At 44.2% G+C, this 23,473-nt stretch overlaps 1 protein-coding gene across 1 annotated transcript; it reads right to left on the bottom strand.

Moving 5' to 3' along the window:
- Positions 1-2,109: 2,109 nt before the first annotated feature.
- Positions 2,110-22,511, bottom strand: smad7 (SMAD family member 7). The gene is made up of 4 exons (XM_007558929.2): positions 21,028-22,511; positions 19,079-19,132; positions 14,063-14,134; positions 2,110-3,032 (listed from the first exon to the last, which is right to left on the bottom strand). The coding sequence occupies exons 1-4, from the start codon at positions 21,497-21,499 to the stop codon at positions 2,494-2,496; spliced, it is 1,137 nt and encodes a 378-aa protein (XP_007558991.1). The 5' UTR covers positions 21,500-22,511; the 3' UTR covers positions 2,110-2,493.
- Positions 22,512-23,473: the final 962 nt, after the last annotated feature.

The raw sequence follows: 23,473 nt of genomic DNA, 5'->3' as shown, positions 1-23,473 counted from the left end.
CCAGGTTTTGTCTCGGTGCTTTTGCTGTTTTACGGCATGTTTTTTGCCGAAATGAAACACTTTCTCACCTTAATCTACTGTAGTTTGCAAAAAAAAAAAAAAGAAAGAAAAAAGAAACGCTGTTTTCTAATTATATCTTTCAGAAAACTATTCGTTTTATGCCAGATGATGGACCCCTGTGAACACCTTACGGGTTTGTCTCATCAGTTCGCAGAATTGTTTTTCCAAAAAGACATTTGTGGTCTTTTTGATCAACAGTGACCTTTTGTTCTAAAACTCTTTCCCAACTCCTCATTAACCACGAATACTGACCATAGCCAGTGAGCCCTCAATGCATGGATGTTATTTTGTGACCTCCTGGACGGTCGAGGTGTAACCAGCACAAGTCTATTCAGTTTTCTAACCGTTGTGCTTAATCACTGGTCATTGGTGAATTGACAAAGGGGAGTTATTAATATTTCTCACAGGGTCAGGTTGGTTTGAATAGTTCACTCCATAAAGGAATAAAAATGTTACCAAATAAGACTGAATTATTTAAAATATATTTTGAATATTGTTTCAAAAGATGTAAATAGAATTAAATAGCTACCCGTTTTGACAGCCAAATCGTTAGGATGAGCTAATAACGATATTTAGTTTAAATAACAATTAAGTCTTGCGGAAATAAGAGTTGGATAAACCTGGAGATCTGCAAACAATAGCTAAAACCATTCAATAGCAAGCCACAAAGAGAGTTAGCATACTAGCAGCATTTCACCTAAAAAAATCCACCAAGCAGACAATTAAGCATGTTGGTGATAATGGTCTGATGCTGCTTCAAGACCTATAAAACATCCTATTGTTGATGGAACCATGAACTATGCTGTCTTCCAGAAAATCCCTAAAAGACTCAAAAAATGTGAAAAAAATAAAATAAAAAATTGGTGAAGTTGCAGGTTTGACTAAGATGATGTAGAATGAGCTGAAACTTAGTTTTTTGTATTAATTTCATTTTTTGTGTGTGTCTGATATTAAAATTTATCTTTCGAATTTAGAAGTGATGAGCTAAAACAGAAGGGAGAAGGTTGTGGCCTTTATTTGCAGTAAATTTGACATGAAATGGGCAGAGAGAGAAGAGGAAATGACGAATTGGGAATTGAACCCTGGAATATATGGTGGCTGCTCTACACCTCACTCCTCCCTGTTTTCCTTTTTTTTAATAGCCATCATCCGTAATAAATACCCAGAATTAATTAAATGTGCAAATAATATTCTAAGACTCTAAACCGTTTGCTCTGTCTTTTCTTGCAGTCTCCCACGATGCGTTTTGCAAATTGCTTTCCAACTATTTCCAACAGAGCCAACAATGGGAAGCGGAATCTGGGTCTTGTGAATCTAGGGCTTGGAGACTGTGCGGGTAAAGCAGGCTTACAGTAGTAATCCTCTTCGCAGACACCCATCTGACTCTCAACAGGATGATGACCAGACAGCCACACAAACACAGAATGTTTGTTAGAAGGAGATCTGTTTTGTCCTGTTTTCAGGGATACGGGCGGTCGCAAATAGGCCATCATGTTCCACCAATAAAATCTAGCACGGTCCGAGATGTTTAAGTTGTAGTTTTCCAAGACTTCATTTGTTTATTTTCTCTCGAGGCGTGGCGCAGGATTCTTTGTTTGAAACATACCATTCTCATTCTCTTAAATCAGCCATTTAAAACAAAGATGCTTCTCCAGGAAGCCAGACCCGCTGTTGACTTTATTGGTTCCTGAAATTTGTCATTAGTGCTTCCTGACTGTGATGTCATGAGTCAGTTAATGACAGAGAGGAAGTGGGACATTCATCCCCAAATAACTCGGGAAAAACAGACAATTTTGCCGAGCAGTAACGAGCCCGAGGACGCCGAGCTCGTGACATTGTCTGACTCATCTCGACTTGGAGGAAAACGCTTTAAAGACCTGCAGCACAACATCAAAGTGTCCCAGGAGCACAAAGTTAAACCGATGCCGATTTTCTTAGAACACAAAAGTTAACAAGTGGGATTCAATCCAGTACAGCTAAGAGAATTTAAAACTAAAGGAATTGCCTCAATCCCCCCAAAAATAGACAAGACAAATATAATTATTTGTATTTTTTTTTTTTTATTATTTTGGCATTTCTTTCGTTTTGTATTTATATTAAGCAAAGTGCATCTTCTTTTCTTCTCATCAACACATTGCACAATACATAAATAATGATGCATATAAAACGTCTTCATATTTACAATTAATAATATATTTATATATAACATAAAATACATTTTTTCGCTTCTTTTTAATTAAATCTCAGTCATTTATTAAACAAGTCCATCAGAATTTATACTTTTTTCTCACTTTTAAAATCCTTTTTTTTTTCTTCTTCTTCTGCATTTGAACCTCTGGAACAAAAAAGAAAAAAAAAAGAAAAAAGTCTTTTTTTTTCTGTGAGTGGGCGTTGAAGAGGTCAGCGTGAAGAGGAGGAAGGCTCCTGCTGCTGCTATCGCGTGTTAAAGATTACTTCCAACCAACACGGGCAGCTGCTGATGAACTGTCTGGTGTAGCACTGTCCCCAACCCTTCACAAAGCTTATCTGCACCGTGAAGCCCGTGCGAGGCTGCTGCGTGAATTCATGGTCGTTCGGCCTCTGCAGGCTGCACGCCTTGTCATAGTCAAAAGCTTTGATGGAGAATCCGGGGAACACCTTGTGCACGAGCAGCGTGCGCGAGTCCGGGTTGTCCAGTGTGGCCGACTTGATGAAGATGGGGTAGCAGCTGCGGTTGTACACCCACACCCCGTCTGGCTCGCGCGTCAGTTGGATGCCGTAGCCGATCTTGGCCCGCACCATCTGAACCAGTTGGGACTTGTTGTCCGAGCAAAGCTGGCCCAGGCAGAAGCCGTTCCCCTGAGGTAGATCGTAGAAGATGTCCAGAGAGGGCTCCTGGACCGAGTAGAGGCGTCCGACGCGTGTCTTCTCCTCCCAGTACGCCACCACGCACCAGTGGGCCGGTTCTCCTGACTCCTGCAACGCCAGGGAATCTGGAAGAGGGGAACAAAGATATGGAGACGCTTAGAGGCGATAAATAAGTTGCAATAAAAGTAAGACATCGGACAATGAAAATGTGCAGATCAAGGAGAAAGAGAGAGGAGGAGGAGAAAAAGATGACTTCATGAAAGATGTGATCAGATGTTGTCTAGATCTGAGCAACAAAGCTGCTTAAACATTGCTACAGCTGAACAACCTCATCCTTATCCCCGTTTTGGGAAATGGAGAATTCGCTTTCGTCAGGAGCCAAAACGGAGTTGTCATCCACAATTTCTGCCATGCAGGAAAACCATATTGGAATTCCTGGACCACAGACAAGAAAAATCAACTCGGAGAAGCACTGCCAGGCAAGTTTCCACATGCAGTACAATATTTATCTAGGCATTAAATGCTTATCTTCTGTCTGGCTCGCTGTATTTTTGTAGCGGCCCGGCCAACAATGTACTGACGTCAACCTCTTGTGCTGATTGTCTCTACAGCAACATACTTCGCCCTGCTGGAGGAAATGAAGAGTTTGACCGACGGAGACACGGTAACTGATGCAGGGCTTTCACACAAACACATAAACCATGTTGGGCGGGCGTCAGAAGCAGGCCGTTAACTCTCCAACCCCCGGCGTCTGAACCGTTGACAAGTGAGGCCTCGTGGGTCTGAAGTTTCCCCTGAGCGTAGAAAAGAAGTGTAGCACTGGCCGCGCTCCAGTTTCCAAAATCTATCCCCTTTCCCTTTAGAGCGCCTCCTTCGCCGCCGCACTCTCCCTTCATATCTCTATTCCGCAGAAATCTGGCTTCCAGCGACTCCCAGTAAGAAAAGGGAGCCAGTCAGGCGCAAGGGAAATAGATTGAGACAGAGAGGGGGCGGGGTGGGGAGGAGAAGGAATGCTTTTTACATATTTTGACCGTTACTTTTACAACTTTGCTTCCTTTTTGGACTTTTAAGTGTCTCTTGTGCTTTTTGGCGTGATCGCCTCATTGCGGCAATTTCTCTCAAGTGTATAAATATCCATTCCCATAGGCCACTTCCCAAAGATCAGGAAAGCTTGGAATGTGGGTATATATTTGGAGGAAAACCTGAACAGAGCCCCTGGACCTGCCCCCTTTCATCTAGCAGTAGCTGTGAATGCAACCGGTAATTTGGAAGGTCCCGTCTGGGACTAACTGCGACGCTAATGCGGCAGGATCTCTCCCGGCCCAGGCCGACTTATCCTGGCCTGTCATTAGCCTTCATTAGGAGGGGGTAAAAAAAGAGGAAGGGAAAAAGAAAACATTGGGAGAAGACAGACAGAAAAAGTCTAGGAGAAGGAAAAGGGGGCCAGCAAAACTGAAAGCATGCCTTCCATAAAACAAGCGGGGCTGTGTGCTTTGAAGTTGCACTGAGCTGAGCCTCGGGGAATTTATCGTAAATCCATCCTGGTGGGGTGCTAAAGGAAACCAAGCACCCAGCTATCTCCATTTGACCAAATGCAGGCAAAAAAGAGAATTTATCTTTCTGATAAAAGACAAGACAGCATTTTATGTCTCAAGAAGATGCCAGACAGTCTCCAAATCCGGCATGTTTTACACATTACAGGAAGAGCCAAGGTTGATAAGGACAAGGACGCACGGGCCTGCTGGTGGAGCTCACCTGTGGGGCCCTGCTGTGTGTGTGTGTGTGTGTATTATTGCTGAGAGAGACAGAGCTTGGCGTCATAGGTCATTAGAGCGGCTGCCTGTCTGAGCCTGTCATTGCAGCTCGAAAACACTCTGCTATTCAGGACTACACTAACAGTCCTGCCGTTTCCCCCGCCTCATGGACTAGCCTCTGAGAAACTTTAAACTCGTGGTGTGAGAAAACCTCAGAGGAAAGTGGTGGGGGGGATAATCAAGGCAGGAGAGAAGCAAACTGCTGGAAGTCAAGAAGCAGAGGGTCACCCTATAAAAAAATATATATATATTTGACTGATTTATATCTCATTTCATATTTTAAAGACTAATAATGTGCTTTTCTTTCACCCGTTGAGCTGACCTTCACAAAGAAACTGAACTGACTGCTGCAGCTTCAGGTCAGTCCATCTCGTGTGACCTGTAGCGCTCAGACAGACAGATACGTAGAGAGAGACCTGAAGAGAGCAGCTGAAATGACAGCAGCTAAAAATTATTGTGACCAACGCAAAAAAATCTGAGCTTTCAATGTAGAAGATTTTTTTTTTCACCATTTTGTCAGCTGGCAATAAATGAACAGAGTTAAGATGAGACAAAGTGATAATTAAATCATGCGTGGAAAAACGAGCAAACAAGTTTATTGTTAGCCTAGCATTTCAGCTAACTGCCCAGAATCAAAATATTTCCAGCAGGAATAAAACAGCGTTCACGACAGACAGTAGTTATATTTGTAGAGACACATATATCTTTAGAAACATAAAACTGTCTTGACAAAAAATATCTGTTACCGTCATGAAAAAAAAAAAATGTCCAGACTCCTACTTTAAAGCTTATGTTAGTTATTTTTCAAGCATAAATGGGTATCAGACTGCGGAAAAAAATACAAGTCTGAATTTCATGGAGAAAAGTCGTCAATATACTGACGTAGTCTTATGTCTCCTTCACAAAAGAAACTGCGAACGGACTACAAAAATGCTCGTGTTTCAATATCCGTGCCACCACTTTTTAACAGACACATCAGCAGATTTCTGTCGACGCTCAGATGTCTCCTGCAGGTAAACAAACCCAAACCCATTGAGTGAATCAGCCGGCGGGAAGGCGAGACAGCCAGACTCCTCTATCAGCGGGGTGCTGCCTCGCAAATAGTAATGTTCACAGCTTGTTCTGACAGCAGATGAGCTTACACCTCATGAGTTATGCTGCTGGACAAACATGCATGTATGAAAACACTCGCTAATTTTAGCGGCGTCACGTAAACTCACCTTAGTTTCCAAGTGCAAAAACCACCTTGGGGTTTTTGTGCTGTTTTTCTTTAAATAATCATCGCATGTAAAAGGTGTCAAGCTCACGGAGTTGCAGCCTGACACTGTTTCAGATGTATCTCTTAAAAGTGTGTGTCAGATGAAGTCACAGTAGTAGCACTGTGTGTGTCTGTTCATTAGCTCCAGGTTTTGAATATTCACTGTGGGCTCTGATTGTACATCTGTCTGCGTGTCCGGGTTCTGGACGTCTGCCTGTTGAAGCATTAGTCTGAGTTTCTGTCTGCCTCCCCACCTGCTCCCTTCTGCACTCTGGCCTCTAAGCTCCTCTTGTGTCTCGGGCTTCTCCTCCTCGCCAGAGATAAGCTGGCTAGCCGGCAGCCTGTGGCCATCTGCCACTCTAACCCTTTCTGTCCTCCTCCTGTCAGTTGTCTGCTGCTGCTGCTGCTGTGTCCCATTCCCGTTTGTCCCATGGGGTCCACATGCAAACACCCAACCCCCGCACCTCCACATCTAACAAAGCCTTTTCCTGCCTCTTCACAACAAAGCAATCGAGCTCTCGAGTGATGATGCATCCAGCTGTCCTAGTTACAGCTAGTTTTTGCAATGGACAAAACAGCATCAAACGGACCGGACGACTAAGGTTTAAGAAACTTATGAGTACGAAAGCACTCAACTTCTTTCATCATGTTGCTTCTACGTTTTATAGTTCATAGCGTCTTCAAGTGGTTTTAGATGATTAGGTGATTTTTCTGCACACATTTCACCTACTCTGCACACTGACAGTAAGCTGGCTAAATGAAATCAAACACACATTTTAAAATGTTTAAAAGTCAGACAGACTCGATAGGAAATATTTCCGAACATTTCCAATTTTTATATAAACTGCAGTGAGTCAGTTATGGGCTACATGTATGGAAAGTAGCAGACTGCTGGCTAGCTAGCTAGCTAGCTAGCTGAGCAGATAGTCCAAAATATTTTTAAGCTAATAGTTTGTTGTGCTTGTGTTAATCAAAGAGCAGAATGACAAGAAAGTTAGATTTGATACATGACAAGTTTGACAACTACAACTAAACGTACAACAAATAAAATACATTTTTGTGCAATGTATGAAAATATTGCAAGCCTTATATCTTTATGCGCACAAATGTCCTTATCACAAGTAGTTCTGTGACCTGCAAGTAACGCATCACAGATATCCGACAACTGTAAATATTTATCAAACCGTTTACGCAGTTATGCAGTGCTGAATTTTTAGCATAAGCACCACGGACTTAACTGGGTGTCAACTCCCCTGTTTTAATGCTCTACAGCTTTAATAAAGCAGACGCCAAGCCAGCCGAGACAACTGGACTGAGCCGAAGGGGAAGCGAGGCAGGACGGCTGTGAAGGAGGGCGGGGAGGTGCTAGACTCGCCGCACTTCTCCCAGGGACACAAACACAGTCTGGAAAGGTTAATCATTACCTCTGTCTGACTCCACACGCACAGACACCCACCAGGTTGGCGCTATTCTTAGAAGTCAGCCGATTCACACACATTACACTCCGTCTCTCGCACACGATTTTCGACCTTCGGTTCTGCACAGTTTCAATATGAGTAAATGGCGAGAAGGCGCCAAGAAGCGCATCGCATTGATCCCTCAGAAATCTGCGGCTGTTTGGGCCTCTCTCGCCTCAGACGTGTAATGGCCCTGTCATCAGACACACTGGGTGAAAACTGGAATGAGGAAGACATGAAGGAAACAGCTCCAGGCAGGGGGGGAGGAAGGGCTCGTCACGGTGCCTTATTTTCTAAGTCAACACCCTCTCGCAAGCCGGGGAAAGTCTATTCCAAAGGTCAAGGGTCAGCCTGGAGGCATTCCTTTTGTTCTTTCTGCCAGGCCGTATAAGTCCAGCCCCTTTGTCCCCCCGAAAAATGTGTATGCATGCGAGTGCACCTTCATCTGCGGTCAAAGCTAAGCATTCCTCCGTTATTGCAAACAAAACACGAGGTGTCATTGATTTCTCTCTTTTGGAGTTTTAGAGTCCCGACAACGCTTCGACAGCCAGCTCGCAGCGCCTCTAAGGACCGTCTGGCTCGCTTCTTGTGCAGCCAGAAATTCAATGACGGGCGGCCACTCCAGAAGAAGAAAGGACAGCAGTTTTACTGTGCAGCACCGAGGAAAGTAGACTGTCCTCATCTCACGTCAATGCAACACAACAGCAGCTTCACAAAATGAGGAACATCTATCTTCAGCTTGAGTATCAATGACACCAAAAGATGACTGGTGGTGATACCCGTTAACGACATCAAAAAATGACAAGCAATACTGGATCACCGTGCAAATGAACAGTTTCATAGCGAAGAGGAGCTTCAACTTCAACTCATTAAATGCATCAAATAACAGCATCTACTTAAATGTACTTAATAAAACCCAGTTAAAGGCTAGTGTGCTTTGATACATAAATGGAGAAAACCTTATAATTTCTTCATATTCTAGTAAATTCAAAACTACTACTAATTCTATCCGAGACCCAGCAGCACGTTGCTCGTCTCTAGCTTGTTATGGTCCTATATGTTACATGTTGTTTTCCAACGCCAAAGCTAATTGTTGGTCTGGAGGACTGGCTGGAGTGGCTTTCTTAGCCAACAGACAGGAAGTGAAGCTTTAAGATGACAAGTAACTGAAGCTGCTAACGCCCCCCGCCACCCTCCACCCCAATCTCAAGAAACGTAAATAAACCCTGATGGCAGGAAAACCACACAGGGGAGTGGCCCGGTTTGTCTATCTGCAGATCTGACTTCTTGCAGAAACACAGATAGAGAGAATGAGTTGCAGACACGCCATCTCGAACATGAGCCATCCGGCTGCGACCGGGGGAGAAGATAAGGAGACGAAACTGCACGCGTTCTCCCTACTTGGTGTCCGTAGCTCAGTTTTTCAAAGACAGGAGCTTCTCATGGTCATTCAGAAATATAAACAACATACATACATACATACATATACACACATATATATATAAAACCTTGTGAATATTTAATTCCTCCAGTCCCTGGCCTGCATCTTCCACATGGCACTCAGAAGGTCCCCAAAAGCTGTACGACAATGCTTTCTAATGGGAAGTTTGCTTTCCTAATGCTGGACCTCTTTCCCATTCCTGTCGAGTTCTTGGTACAACACTTCATCAGGCTGACCCTTGCACGCTCACACATACACAACCACTCCCTGCAGCCCAGATTTCCCAGGGTGACAGGACAAATAAACACAAGGTACTTTCAAACACGGTGCCAGGCCGGCTAGAATGATGTCATGAGCTCACTTTTGCAGACACACAAGTCAAGAGACTTCCCACAAGATCGTTATCTGGGAGAAGCAGTGTCACACACACTCACACACATACAAATATATATAGATAGATGGATAGACAAGATGAAGAATTGCCTACATTGTTGCGGCTAAAAGACCGTGGGAACTAAATCAGAAACCACAAACAGAAAACAGACAACCAGCAGTTCCAGTTGGATGTGGCCTGAGCGCTCTTTTCATTTTATTTGTGTATATATATACACCTCTGTATATCCTTAAATGTATGCGGTTGTTCCAGTGCTGATAGAGATTCAGTTACTGACACACAAAGGCACTCCAGAGTACACAAAAGACAAACTGACTCCATGAATGAGCAGGCAGGAGGGTGGAGACACGCACACACACACACATGCAGGTTTTATGGGTATATGTCTCCACTTATTTCCATTTTTTTAATCCTCCATACAAGTGGTTTGAGTTTTCCTTTTCCACTGCCCCCTTCACACATTCATTCACCCCACCCCCCAGATATAGCTTCATACCTTAGGTAATGTCAAAGCCCACTCCCACAGAGCCACTGCGAACCAAAACAATGTTCATCTTGTCCTGGGCTTCCGTCCAGCTTTGGCTCAGAACCAGAGCTGCAGAGCCCTCCTGTCAACCGCGCTAAAGGTAATGTTTTTTTTTTACCGGCAAGCACATCATCCCAAAGCATCTGAGGCAAAGGGAAAACACAAAATACATGTAGAGCAAAGCAAGACACAACTCTCCTCAATCCCACTCCATCATCCGCCGCCTTCTGCGTGCATGTTTTTCCGATTTGTGCAGCATAATGACACAGGGTGGGGAACAGAGGGCGGCCAAAACCAAAATTAAGTCCCTTGCCAAGAGGTTGGCTTGGCTGCCTCGCAAGGAGAGGAAGTGGGGAGTAATGAGAGATCCTGGCCCAGCACAGAGCGGCCCGGCTCTGCTTTGCTCAGCTCGCTGGCTATAACACGCATCCTCCAAATTACAGAGAACCGAGCAGAGCTGCCGGCCATCTCTCCCTCCACCCAAAGCCGCCATCTTCTCTCTGCCTCTTCATTCCCTTCTCTTAGTGTTCATACGAGAAAACCAACAAGGAATGGAAACCAAGTAGTAAATTTTGGTGGAAACGGTCCTCGTTTTCAAAGAGTGCATTTCTCCGTTCGGTTCCTCTCTTTCTGATGCCCTGCCTTCCTCATTTCTGGTTGGTGTACCCCCAGTGTTTGTTTTCCATCAAGATGAGGCCTCGGCTACCTCTCTGTCCGCTCGGCTTTTCCTCAAAGACATGAGGTCATATCCTGCGCGGCCCTTTCCTCTCCCTGCTAACCCAAACAAGGCAGGAATGCTCAGCAAGCGGAGGCACACTGAGGGCGCTCTGTTGCAAGCTTCCACTCTTAATTTTCTTAAGTGTAAAAACCTCCTCGTGTGAAAATATTTCAAGATAATGCCCAATAAAGCCTTTTTTTATTTATTTTTTTTTTTATTTAATGAGCCATGGTGCCAGGACTAAATTTAATCTCCATCACAGCCCCTGATGAAGGTTACACTTCAAGCCAATTCACTGGATGACTAATTGACTGGCCAAGGGGGCCGGGTGACTGTCTGTCGAGGTAGGCTGGCGGTATAAGAATACAACTTGGCCTAAATTTAACCTGCAGTGGGAGGAAGCGCCTGTGTGACAATCGGCCATGCGCCAGGGCTCGCACCGGGTCATTTTATCTCCTCGCCTGTGTGTGTGTGTGCGTGTGCGTGTGTGCATGTGAGAGTGTACATGCCACCACTGTGCGACTGGATCCGGTTACACACAGGCACTCTGGGTCAGCCCCCAACGGCACCAACAGGCATGCCACTGACACTCAGATGCTACACTTTCAAGCGTCTGGCACAAACAGAAGTCTACTTTATGGAATACTTGAATGTATGGGCCATGGTGTACTACGCAACAGTAATTATCAAATAAAACATGCACTTAAAGCAACTGATATTTTATTGCTTTGATCTAGATGGACCTGAGTTTTTGATCTGCTGTTGCAGCTGCAAGTTCTTGTAATAAAAAACAAAAATTGTAAATTTCTTGTCAATGTCAAGTCTGTCTTGTGAAGCACTATTCTCCGTTATAAGAGTGCTTTAAGACTGGCACCTCATCGACGCTTGTCACTCTTATTTTGAAGTAAGAAAGGAAGTAGTACCTCTGTAGATTTTGTTATTTTGTAGCCACGGTTGCAAATGAATTGAAATATATGGGAATAAATAAGATGTCATCTTACTGAAAAGATAATGAAGTTTGGATCTTCGTGGAAGTACAGCTGATTTTACGCATTTAATTAATTCGTCGAAGCCACGCCCCCTATATTCACTTTGCAACGCATAAATGTATAATATCTAAACCCATCTTTGAGGCCAGAGCACAAGACTGCTAAAACCACATATTTGAGTTCAAGAACAATTAAGTGAGGCAGGTTTTAGTTATATTATTGACTATATTCAATGTAAGGTGTTAATGTTTAACTTGCAAATATCTAAAGAATGTCAACCCAAGAGGTAAAAAAAAAAAAAAAAAAGTGAAATTTATGTATGGATATGATACGGTTTGTTCAGGGGAAACTCTGTTGCAAATGCACTGATGAAGCTCCCACTCCTAGGAGAAAAAAAAAAAAAAAAAAAAAAGCAACAAGCTATACTGAGAGAAAGCTGTTGATTGGTCGCCGGTAGCCAATAACAGCTTCACATGTGGATTTTCGGTTTTCTCAGAAAGGATTTTTAAGGACTGATTTGTGTATCATGCATTGTCTCTCTTTGTGGGTTGGGTGTATTGTTTTGCCCCCTGGCTGTTATGAAACGGCAGAAACGACATTCTGCAGCCAACTCTACAGAACCGCGACTGCTTCAATAAAAACTTATTGGAGAGACGTTAAAGCTCGACGGGCAACAAGAACGCCTCCTAAGCTGCTCATAACTAAGAGTTACTTAACACTCCAGAGATTCATAACCAACAGTCCAGCACCCTCTTAACCCTGACCTGATCTCCATTTCTCAATCCCTAATCTGATCTCCCAGCTCAATGCCTGGGTGAACCTATAAACCCCTGATCTAGGTCTTCGCCAAGATTGGTGGCCCTGACGCCCGGCTCCAGCCGTCCTCTCCTCTTCCCTTCCCCTCTGCTCTGTTCCAAGCCGATGACGTGGGCTAGTGAGGGGAGCTTTGGAGCCGCTAGTCTGGCAGGCAGCCTAGTTTGCATTTGTGCTTGTCGCTGTCACAGTTCACTTAACTCCTTCCGTCCTGAGCAATCTAGGCTTTCCCCTGCATGTAGAGATGGAGAAGAACTGATTTATCTAAAGTCTGAATGAACTATGTCTTCGGAGGCGAGTTCGCTGGTTGTTCTAGCCCGTCTCCTCAAAGAAAGCAAGTTTATTATTGTAAAACAATGTAAAACGCAGCAAGTCTCTTGCTGACTGCCAGTACCCTTTAAGCCTCCCTCTCCTCTCTGTGAATTTGTCCGGAGAAGAACATAAAAAGGGCAAAGTGAGTGAATTGGAAGGTCAGCAGCAGGGCCTCTGGGGGAGCCATGTTTCTTTTGTCAGGCCCCCAGAGGGAGGGAGCCAAGTGGGGAAAACGGGGAGGGTGAAAGAAGAGGCAGAGGAGGAATAGATTACACCCCCAATTCGTTTGGCTTGCAGCGGAAACCATGGGGGCAGAGAGCTTTGGCCATCACGCCTCAGCCTCTCTACCTCTCCCGCTCTCGCTGAGGAGGCCCATTCACCAAAGACGCTGGCTGCCACGGCCATGTCCTCCTCGCCAGGAAGGAAAACAGGGGAGGAGGGGTGGCTGAAGAAGGGAAGACGAAGGGAGGGCGCCTGCTAAGCCTCCACTTCTTGGGTTTCACAGTTTGAACAGTGTATGAAATGTGTCTTTAGTTAACGCACAAAGGGAGGACTTTAGTGTCCATCCTGATGGTCTGGAGGAGGATGTGGGGTGTGATTTTTGGATCTTTTGCTCTTGACACACACAGGCAAGAAGGCTAAACCCTCCACCCCCAACCACCAAACAAAGGACGGGGGCGGGGGGAAACGGGCAGCGAACACCAACTGACATAAAACAGGCTTTAAAGGCTCTATAATGAGAACCATATGCGGCAAATGAAAGCAGAGAACAGCACTGGAGAGCAAACCCTCTCCCTCTCTCATGAGCATCATCGTATTCTGCAGCCTGTGGGTAAGGAAGGCGACTCTGCCAAAGCTGGGGGGGAGGGATTACAGGAAGGACTCTCATGGAGCCCGAAACACGTTCAGCGTAAGAGCTGGAGGAAAGTAAGGTGCCCTGTGTCTCAGCCTAGAGGAGAGTTACTCTCCGTCTACAAAGACACCCACTGTATCTGCAAACACGACGAAACAAACACTCGAATGTCGGTTTCAGCCTACTTTCCGTCCCTCTCCTCAACAACACTACATGCACTGAACATATTCTTCTGCAAACAACAGCCTGGCGTGTTTGTCTTCCATTACAACATCACACAGAGAGCGATGGGAGAGGAGAAGGGAGAAGAGAGGAGCGTTGTTCAAAGAGCCAGAAGGGAAGAATTTATGTGGCTGTGGGAGAACTGCACCTCCCTCCTTCACTGGCTGTTTTATTAGAGAGGGGAAGCTGGGGCCCCCACAATCACCGCCTCATCATCGCAAGTATGGAGGGGAGATGATGTGTGTGTCAGGAGGAATGTGAAGCGGAGGGAAAGGAAAAACAGAGGAGGGAGACGATGAGGAGGAAGAGCAGAAAAATGGGTGATATAAAGGCAAGATGTATTGGTGGGAATATTTACCTGAAAGCCCCACAGGGGCCGAGTACGTAGTTCCCCCAGTCTCACTGGATGAAGGCCCAGAGTCTGGAGAATCTGACGGAAAGAGAGACTCTGAGTTAGTACTGAGCGTGTTCCTGTGTGTGACGGGAGACGGCAGCAAAGCAGCAGCTGCGAGGCCGTCAATCACTCGGGTGAAATCAATGCCTAATGAAGACGCTGACGATGAAGCTCACACCCTCTCTCACACACACAGCAGAGAATTTCTTACACCCCTGATAATCCCCCCTATAATCCGGTGCTTTGGAAGGAATGTTAGCCCTGCTTCTTTACACAGACGAGCTGCTGAACCAGAAAGGGTTAGATTCTTTCTGTCAACGACCGGGGCTCGAGACTGGCTCTTTTATTCCCCGCTCAATAACAAAACGAGATGTTATGATATTCCACATCGCAATATTTCTCACCAAAGGGAAGAATGCCTCGTGAATAAAGACCTTCTAGTTAAATACGTAGGAGATAATATGGACACGGATATGAAGGTATATCCGTGTCCATATTATGGACACGGATATTATAATCTATAATATGGGTTCAACACTCAGTTGAACCCATATTATAGACTCTTATTTTGAAGTAAAAAAGGAAGTAGTTTTTCAGTTGCCCTGTTAAACACTTCTGGTCCGGAGAACATGTGTCAAAAGCAATAAAAAAAAAAAAAAAAAAGCACCATGACTTATTAATTTGGGTAACCTGTAAGAAGAAACTGACAGAAAGAAGTGAGTTTAAAGCCCTGTGACAACACCAGCTAACAATGCTAAGGTTAGCATCTGCTTTGTAGTTTCTAATCAAAACTAAAGTAAAAATTTGCTTCATATTTTCAGTAGCTGAAAACAAAAAAAAGGAATCGATTTAATCAAAGGTTGTTGTTTTTTTATAGGTTTTTAACCAGTCTGAAACTCCAGACAAGATGAACTTTGTTAGTGCTGTGAGAACATAGCGAGTTGCTACCAGTTAGCTGCTAATGTCATCAAAGCATCCATTTGCTTTGTAGTTTCTAATCAAAACTAAAGTAAAAATTTGCTTCATATTTTCAGTAGCTGAAAACAAAAAAAGGAATCGATTTATTCAAAGGTTGTTGTTTTTTTTATAGGTTTTTAACCAGTCTGAAACTCCAGACAAGATGAACTTTGTTAGTGCTGTGAGAACATAGCGAGTTGCTACCAGGTAGCTGCTAATGTCATGAAAGCAACCATCTGCTTTGTAGTTTCTGTTAGCAGTAAAGTAAAGGATTATTTCATGTTTTTATGTGTCTGGACTGCATCTGAACGCCTCTCAGCACAACATGTAAAATACTTCAAATCAAACACGAACTGGATCATTCTACAATGAACAGATTTGGTTTTTAAAGTTTGTGTAGCCTTTATTCTACTCCTAAGAAAAAAAATTAACTAAAATCGCAATTCAAGAACTACATATTCTGTTCTTCTTACACAATATGTAAGAAGAACAGATTGTCATTTGTGAAAGCTGGGGGAAAAAAATAGACTTTTAAAAGATCTAAAATACTGATAAAATAACATCTGTTTTAAAATAGTTTCAGGCTTGCATTTGAATAATATTATTAGAACATTTGAATAATATTATTAAAGTGCGCTGGGTCTAATACAACTAGAAAGCTTACAGTAAGGGATAAACCTGTGTGTGTGGGCACCCTTTGAACACTCCTCTACACAAACAGAACTTAGGTCCTGAAGGCAACCATGCATTTAAATCCTATTTAGGGCAAACTATCAGGCAGGCCAGGGAGGCAAAACTAGTCATTCTCTCCTCCTTTTTGAATGCTAAACCCCCCTCAAAGACCTGTAATGTGGACTAGTTCCAACACGACACATGAATGGAGCTTTAAGAGAAGAGGTGTGCACACCGACTACAGCGAAACTCTGCTGGGAGCCGGCTAGTCGCTAGTAGCTGCACTAATTATACATTCCTTTAGCTACACGTCATTCTGTCTATTCACCCAACATCCACTGAACACCAGCGCGACTGAAGGATGACTTTTAAGTCAAATTGATCGCAATAAGAACTTAGAAGCTAGGGTGTCCAATGTGCAGCTTCGGTGAATGATAAAAACGACTGAATTAAGGCAGTGACCACTGTGGTTTCACAGTGCAGTCCCTTGCAACGTCCGGACAAGGCCCGTACTGCTGCGGTCTCCCCAAAGAGATGCACAGGGAACAGCCTGGGCCCGTCCTTTAATTCGCTGCCAGCACGCCTTGCTCTGGACTGTCGGGCAGCAGTTCACCGCTGACCACAGGGTGCAGAAAGGGGGGCATCAGAGTGAAGGAGCCAAACAGTGTGTGATTTATATTCCCCAGAGCTGAGACAAGGTACCGTTTTATGTCCAGGCTCCTTTCATATTGACCGCCGCTGCCGGAGAAGGACGGGCACCCTGACACACACAACCTCACTTCCTGCTCAGTGGATTTATAAAAGCAGCATCGTAAAGTCCGCCGCTCCTCCACGTCGTGCGGATATTTACATCCCATCGCCTTCTTAGAGAGAATATTCTGATTTTTCTGAATGCTGTGACAGTTTAACCCGGCCTGATCTAAAGCAAACACTGCAATATTGGCGTAGAAAATCACGTTAACTCCCAGTAATGAAAAGGAGTTGATGACTGACGGGACAGCTTCCCGAGGCAATCTTTATATGATAAGCTGAGCTGTTCCACTGTCCAATTACCACGTCCTTCAGCTTTGCAGGTCGATGCAGACACAGAGCTACAACTGAACATGCCCTGACTGAATAAAAAATAAAACTAAAAAGCAAAAATAGTTGTCAAATATGGCTAAAGGGACAAATATTTAGGTCTTAAAACTTCAAAACCCCAGATCAATAAGAAAGCAGGAACTTCCTTGCTCTCCTTAACCTTGCCGCCTGCAGTTCAGTTCAACAATTCAAGTTCAGTCCGTTCTGTCCACGAGAGGAAACCGGGTGGTAACATGAGTTGTATAATCATTTCCTTTGTCTGCATCCCACTTGCATTTCCTATTTACCTTCTCGTTTCCTTTCAGCACTGGAAAGTCTCCAGCTGAACTCAATACAGAGACGCGACGCCAGCTCTGCAGCCAGTCCCGGCCAATCAGCAGGGAGCCGAGCGTCAAGCAGACATCACTGCCAACGTTTTAGATCAATTCTGTTTGTATTCAACATGCTGGAGCTGCTTTTTAAATGCAATAATATTACCAGAGCGGCGTGGAGACAGATGACAAAGACAGAGTGAAAGGAGCTATGGGGTGGGGGCAGGTGGGGGGGTTGAATTACTGCAGCTGCAGCTGCAATGACTTCCTATTGTTTCCACTCACTGAAAGCCACTTTCTCCTCCGAGTCGGCCAGTCGGCTGACTGGTCACTGTTTAACTCGGAGCTCTTTCTGCACCAGTACACACCGAGATGGGTAATGAGTCAGAAAGCACGAGAGAGATGGAGATAATTAAAAAAAAAAAAAAGTTAGGCTGTTTACAGTCAGGAAAATCTTTCACATCACCTCCACCTCTCCAGTCTTTCCTGGTTGTGGGGTGAAACTTAAACTGACCTAACAGGTGATGACATAACGCAATAAGGAAAAGAGCAGAACAGCATGGGGCTGGTTGAGTTCACCATTTCGTATCTTTGTAGCTCAGCTTTTGCTCTGGAGTTTTATCGGTCCATTATACAGCGCTCTGCCACAGAAAGTCAATTTGTTGGTAATTTTCTATAACCAACTCAGTTTTATGTGAGTAAATGTGTTTATATAATAATAGTGATCTGCATCAAGCCTGATCAAGGTATTTTGACTTGATCAGGGTTCATATTTTAAAGTTCAATCTGCCCTGGCAGCCATGTTGGAAACTGAACTTTAGACAACTCAAAGAGCTCAGATTTTCCCTGTAAAGATTCAGACTTAAGAGGGCGTTCTTGTTGTATCCACAATAAACGTTCATTTTGGCCATCAATAATTGTGATACAGATAAAAGTGACATTAAAAGTTTTTTTTTTTTTTTTGCCTGTAAATGTATCACTGCCTACAGTCAGAGAACAAAACCCACTAACAATCAATTAGTTACTCAATTAATATTCCCCTCATGGAATATACAGATAAATTAAATAGTCCAAACAGCAAAACTAATAATCTCACCCATATTGGGGTTTGCAAACAGCAATTACTGTTTATGGGTTTCAATAATTACCCATGCGTGCACAAATGAACATTCTGGGTTGACTCCTGTGAAATATGTCTGATTACAAACTCCCATCAAACCATAGTACAGTTGAGTGACCTCTTTCTGGTGAATATTCAGCACAGCCATAACCACACTTCCTTACATTAAGCTGTGAATCGATGACATACAACTCTTTTAAATCGTCACTTGTAAAGGCAGGTATAAAATGACTTATGGTACAAAATGCCCCGAGGAAGACGGACAGCTTCCTGACATTTCCCTGGTCAAAATATCCAAACTGCAAAAAAAAAAAAAAAAAAAAAAAAGTGAAATGATGAGCATACTCAAAAGAGGAAAAAAAAAATAATTCACCTAAACCCCCAAAATTACAGTACACCCAGAGAAGTAGGTCAGCGACACCCCCAGCCACACACACAGACTACATTCTGTAGAATTTTCTCTGTGATAAAGGCTGCCTGGCTCCAGAGATGCTGCTGCCCTGTCTGCATCTCACAACAGACAGATGAGGGCACAAACAAACCGTCTCACACTCAGACATACCCACCGCCCTTGCTGACGTGCCACTCAGTCTATAGCTGATATCTCAGCTTTGTATTGCCTTGCCCTGGCTGCCAGCCATGCTGGAATTGGCCAGCCAGCCAGGCGTGCCACTCCACTGCTATCATAAATCACAACATAACGTGGAGCCATTTCGTCTCTCACACACACATGCATACACAGCAGAGGCATACTAAATGAAGGTGTTATGTAAATCCAGACAAAAACACAACACATACATATCTACATTTTAAGATTTGCATGCCTTGGAAAAAACTCACCTGGTGGTTTAAGATAATCCATGGGATAGCGGGAATATGGAGGAGGAGGAGACTCTGTGTGGAGGAGAGAAAAAAAAACAGAGAGAGATTTAAACTTTGAGATAAGAGTTGTCATTCTTCAGCCAGAGGAAAAAAAAAAAAAAAAAAGATTTGTGTCTGTCAGCTCCGCCTGAAGAGGCAGGCAGTGAGGCCGGCCGGGCGGCTATTGCCTTTCATTGGCAGGCAGATAAACAGGGGGCCGCCTGGCGCCAGAAGGGCCACTATCAGCGTCTAGGACAAACTGAGATACGGGCCTCTTTTGGCCCGGGACGCCAAGCAAGCACACACACATACAGAGAGAGAGAGAGAGAGCGAAAGAAAGAAAGAGAGGGGGCTGGAAACTTCACTGTGGAAAGACTGGAGTCCTGGCTGAGGCACTCTGCACTTTGGAAATGCCAATTATGAAATGTTCAGATAGCAGCCAGGCTGTTTGTTTGGAAAGCAGGGCTTAGATGAAACCCAAAATGTTCTTTTTTTATTATTATTATCATTTCACAGGCAGCCATAAAATGTTTTTTTTTTTCTTTTCTTAGGAGGTCAAAGAATTTCAAAATGCACCCTTAAATATTAAATGTTTCCAGAGCAAATGACAGACTTGAGACTTGATGAAGCTCCCAACAGAAAGAAAAAGCAGCTGTGCCTCCAGGACGGGGATGGGTGCGAGGCCCGTCCAGATAGTCTCAAATGTACATCATCTTATTTTTGTCTACATGAATATGAAAGACTGAAAGAAATAAATTAATGAGTTCCAACAACTTTGGGTGAATTCACCCAATTTGTAACTCCACATTAGCATTTCACCCCTTTATAGACCCAAGCTATTGTCCGCCGGTTTATTTCTATTTATCTTCATGAATTATGGAAAGAGGTAGTCATGAAAAGGCTCAAATCTAATGTATAATGTAGCTTAGCCATAAACTATTAATCCATAGTGTTGGAAATTAACCTAGGATTGAACATTACCATCTTCAGCTGCGATGAAAGCTAATTGCTGGCTAAAAGTAAGATTGCCTTAGCTGGAGTAACAAGTCCTCAGTTGGGTACATAAACAGTTACGTATCCACACTCTGGTAGTTGCCAAGGAGATGAATATAAATGACTTTGCTGTCGGGCCTTCTTGGTTTTACCGCTACAACCGCCTTTCCATCAACCCGGAATTATACTGCATGCGTCTCCGCTCCGCTGCTCACTTCGCAGGCGGAGTGGAGTCGTTCCAGACCACTGTGATTAGAGCATGGACATCAGTGCGTCAGAAATTGCCAGCAGACTTCTAAGCCAAAATTGGCAGCTTCTGTGAGTCTGTTAAAATTCAAGTAACTGAGCACAACACTTTATTACATCATCAACATTAATGAGGCCCCCTTCATGTTTGACAATTTCTGATCAAATCCGACTTATACTCCAGTGTACGTTATGTTTTGGGGGGTTTTTTTCCCTCTTCATGATGCATTTTGATTGATGCAACTTATACTCCAGAGAGACTTGCAGCCTGGAAAACATGGTATTTGTATTTCATCCTACTTTCACTCATTTTAGTTCCATTCTGGCCAGTTAATTCTTATAAAAATAGTTCCAAGCAACCCTATGTTGGCCTCCCTCTACATTAAAGCCTTCTAAAAATCTGCCATGGCTTTTAGTTTAGGTTTGCCTCCCTAAAATAAATAAAATAAATAAATTCATTGGTCCCCCTAATCAGACCGCCCCTTTTTTGAAACTTTCTGGAGTCGGCCCTGTGAAAAAAAAAGGACCTCTTGGCACGTACGTAAGTCGACTTTGACCTTATGGAAACTTGAAACCCCTTGCCCTGGAGAGGTGATGTCATCTGATTTAGGATAATTTAACAGTAACTTTTAGCCGGCACATCTCCTTCTAATAATTTTGACAAGAACTTTTAAAATTATTCAACTCACCAAGTTCACACAGCCTGCTCATGTGGTGCGGGTTGCAGCAAACTAGGTCCGGGTTGATTTTCCCGTAGGATTCACAGCAAGACAGCCTCTTCAGCTCCGAGGAATGCCTGAGGTCCGGCCACCTGAACACTTTGTAGAGCAGCATGGGGAGAGAGTAAGACTGCTGACCCACTTTGGCGTCCACTTTGCTGGGCAGGAGCAAGCAGGGGCTCCGGGCGCCCCCCTTGGACTCCACCGCCTGCAAGAGCACCTCCAACTGTTTCTCCTTGATCTTCTTCAGCACCGAGTGGGTCAGCGCCTTTAGTTCGGCCTCCGACCCGGCGTCGTTGGACTTGGCCACCTTCGCCGCTTTGCCCATACAGCAGCCCCCCGAGGAGCCATGCGTCCCTCTGTCCGCCTCCCCGTCGCCCTCCACGGGCGCCCGGCTCCTCCAGAGTCGCCGGACGAGCCCCGATCGTTTGGTCCTAAACATGCGGGACGAGAAGAGGGTTTCCCGGCTAAAAAACGAGCATGGTGTCCGCAAATCATGAAGATTCCGGGATCCGAGTCCAGGCAGTGACAAGCAGCCTGAGAGGATACGGTGGAAAAGCTGGGAGCTGGATGAGCGGAGGAAATCTGTAGCATGCGCCAGTCTCCGTCGCCTTCTCCTGCAGACTTAGATCAGCGGAAAAACAGTCAAGGGGGTTTTACGGGACAGTCAGCTTGTCCCCCAGGAATAAATCACCATCACCTCCACTGTCTAGCAGCTTAGAAACCTTTGCAACCAAGCTGTGAGTAGCCCCGATCTGCAGGACTGGTCCCTTTAAAAAAAAAAAAGAAAGAAAAGAAAAGGGGAAAAAAAAGAGAGAAAAACACTCTCTTTGCAGATTTTCACTGTCAGAAATTTCTATCCGCGTGCACTGGATGCTGCTGTGGACACCAGGGAAACTGGGGCCTAATTATCCCATGAAAACCCAAGCTGTCCGCTGCATCTTCGGGAGCATTAATTCACAAAATCCCCGATCCGGGCGCTCACAGTGGCGCTCTCCGCCGATGGTGTCTGCTGTCCGGAGAGGAGCCAGGGAACAAATCCACGTCTGAAGCTCTCTCTCACAACCGAGTAGAGTTGGAAAGCCACGCAGGAAGCGAGAGAGAGAGAGAGAGGGAGAGAGAGAGCGTTAGAGAGAGAGAGACCACCTCAATTCGCGTCCACGCAGCGAGTCTGAGAACCTATTTTAGCAAACCGAATCCCTGTCGGGTCAAATATAATCCAGCCTCGTTTTTTTCCCCCTCGCACGAAGTTTCCGTGGGCCGAGTGTGTAGCAGAAATGGAGCCGACAGAGAGTCCCTCTGCAGGGCTGCTGCTGGTGTTTGGTGGAGGGGGGTTGTAAAGGGTTCTCTGTGTGTGTGTGTGCCTGTAAATGAGGCGGATGGTTTGGGTGCCCTTCCTCCAGTCTCCAATGCGCATTGACGCGCCCGGTCACGTGTGCGTCTAGACACCCTGTCGCTTAAAAGAAATGTGATTGTGTTGCGCAAACAACAGATCAAGTAGAGCCTGCGGCGCGCACACGCACACAAGCGCGCGTACATAAAAACACACAAGAGGAAAAGTTTAATATAATGTTTTTAAAAGTTTTAAAAAGTTAAAAGTTTAGAAAAAAAGTGGATAAAAAGGAAAGAAATATTTTTTTCCCCTTAAAATTACAAGTAGATGGAAAAAGAGGAATAATTCTGGAACATTTTCTGAGCTTACAGCTCAGAAAATGAACTAATAAGTTCAATTTAAGAATTGAACTTATTAGATGCAATTCTTTGAATTGAATAAGCAGTTTTCCTTCAGTTTATACAGTTAAAATGTTTAATAAGAGTGTGTCGTGACGAATCATGATGATTATCCAGGATAGTCTATGTTATATTTGCTTCTACAGTGAAGACGGCAAAAAAAAAAAATGGATGGGTTATACGGGTAAAGTTACATTTCAAAGGTAAAGAACATGTGCCTGTCAGCCTAAACTCAGGGTAAAACCATACTGTTGGGTCCGAGTCCGAGAAGAGAGCACGCTGCTGCCCCCTTCTGGTCATTTAAATTTCAAACGGCACAAATATGAGTTTACTGTCCTTTATTACTCCATCACATTAAAATAAATCCTTTCTCGTTTGACAGCAAATGCGCATCTCTGCTCACTTTCTTGGTGTCTTTATTGACCGAATTTGTTTTTCGTTTGTACAACAAAGCACACTTAAATTAGTGAATTCATTCTAGCAAATTCCATTCACGCCCCTTGAAGTTTTCCACATTTTGTCGAGTTACAACTACACACTTCAATGTATTTTTCTTGGAATATTTTATGTGACAGACTAACATGAATTAATACATAATCGCAAAGAGAGAGAAAAGTAAACTCATCCAGAGTTAGCGTGAGCCTTTTGGCAACTTCTGTCATTATTATGTTCCTCTATTCTGATA

This window comes from Poecilia formosa, unplaced genomic scaffold (assembly GCF_000485575.1).
Source record: "Poecilia formosa unplaced genomic scaffold, Poecilia_formosa-5.1.2 Scaffold100, whole genome shotgun sequence".
Lineage (NCBI taxonomy): Eukaryota > Metazoa > Chordata > Actinopteri > Cyprinodontiformes > Poeciliidae > Poecilia > Poecilia formosa.
This window is presented reverse-complemented; position numbering and strand designations above follow the sequence as displayed.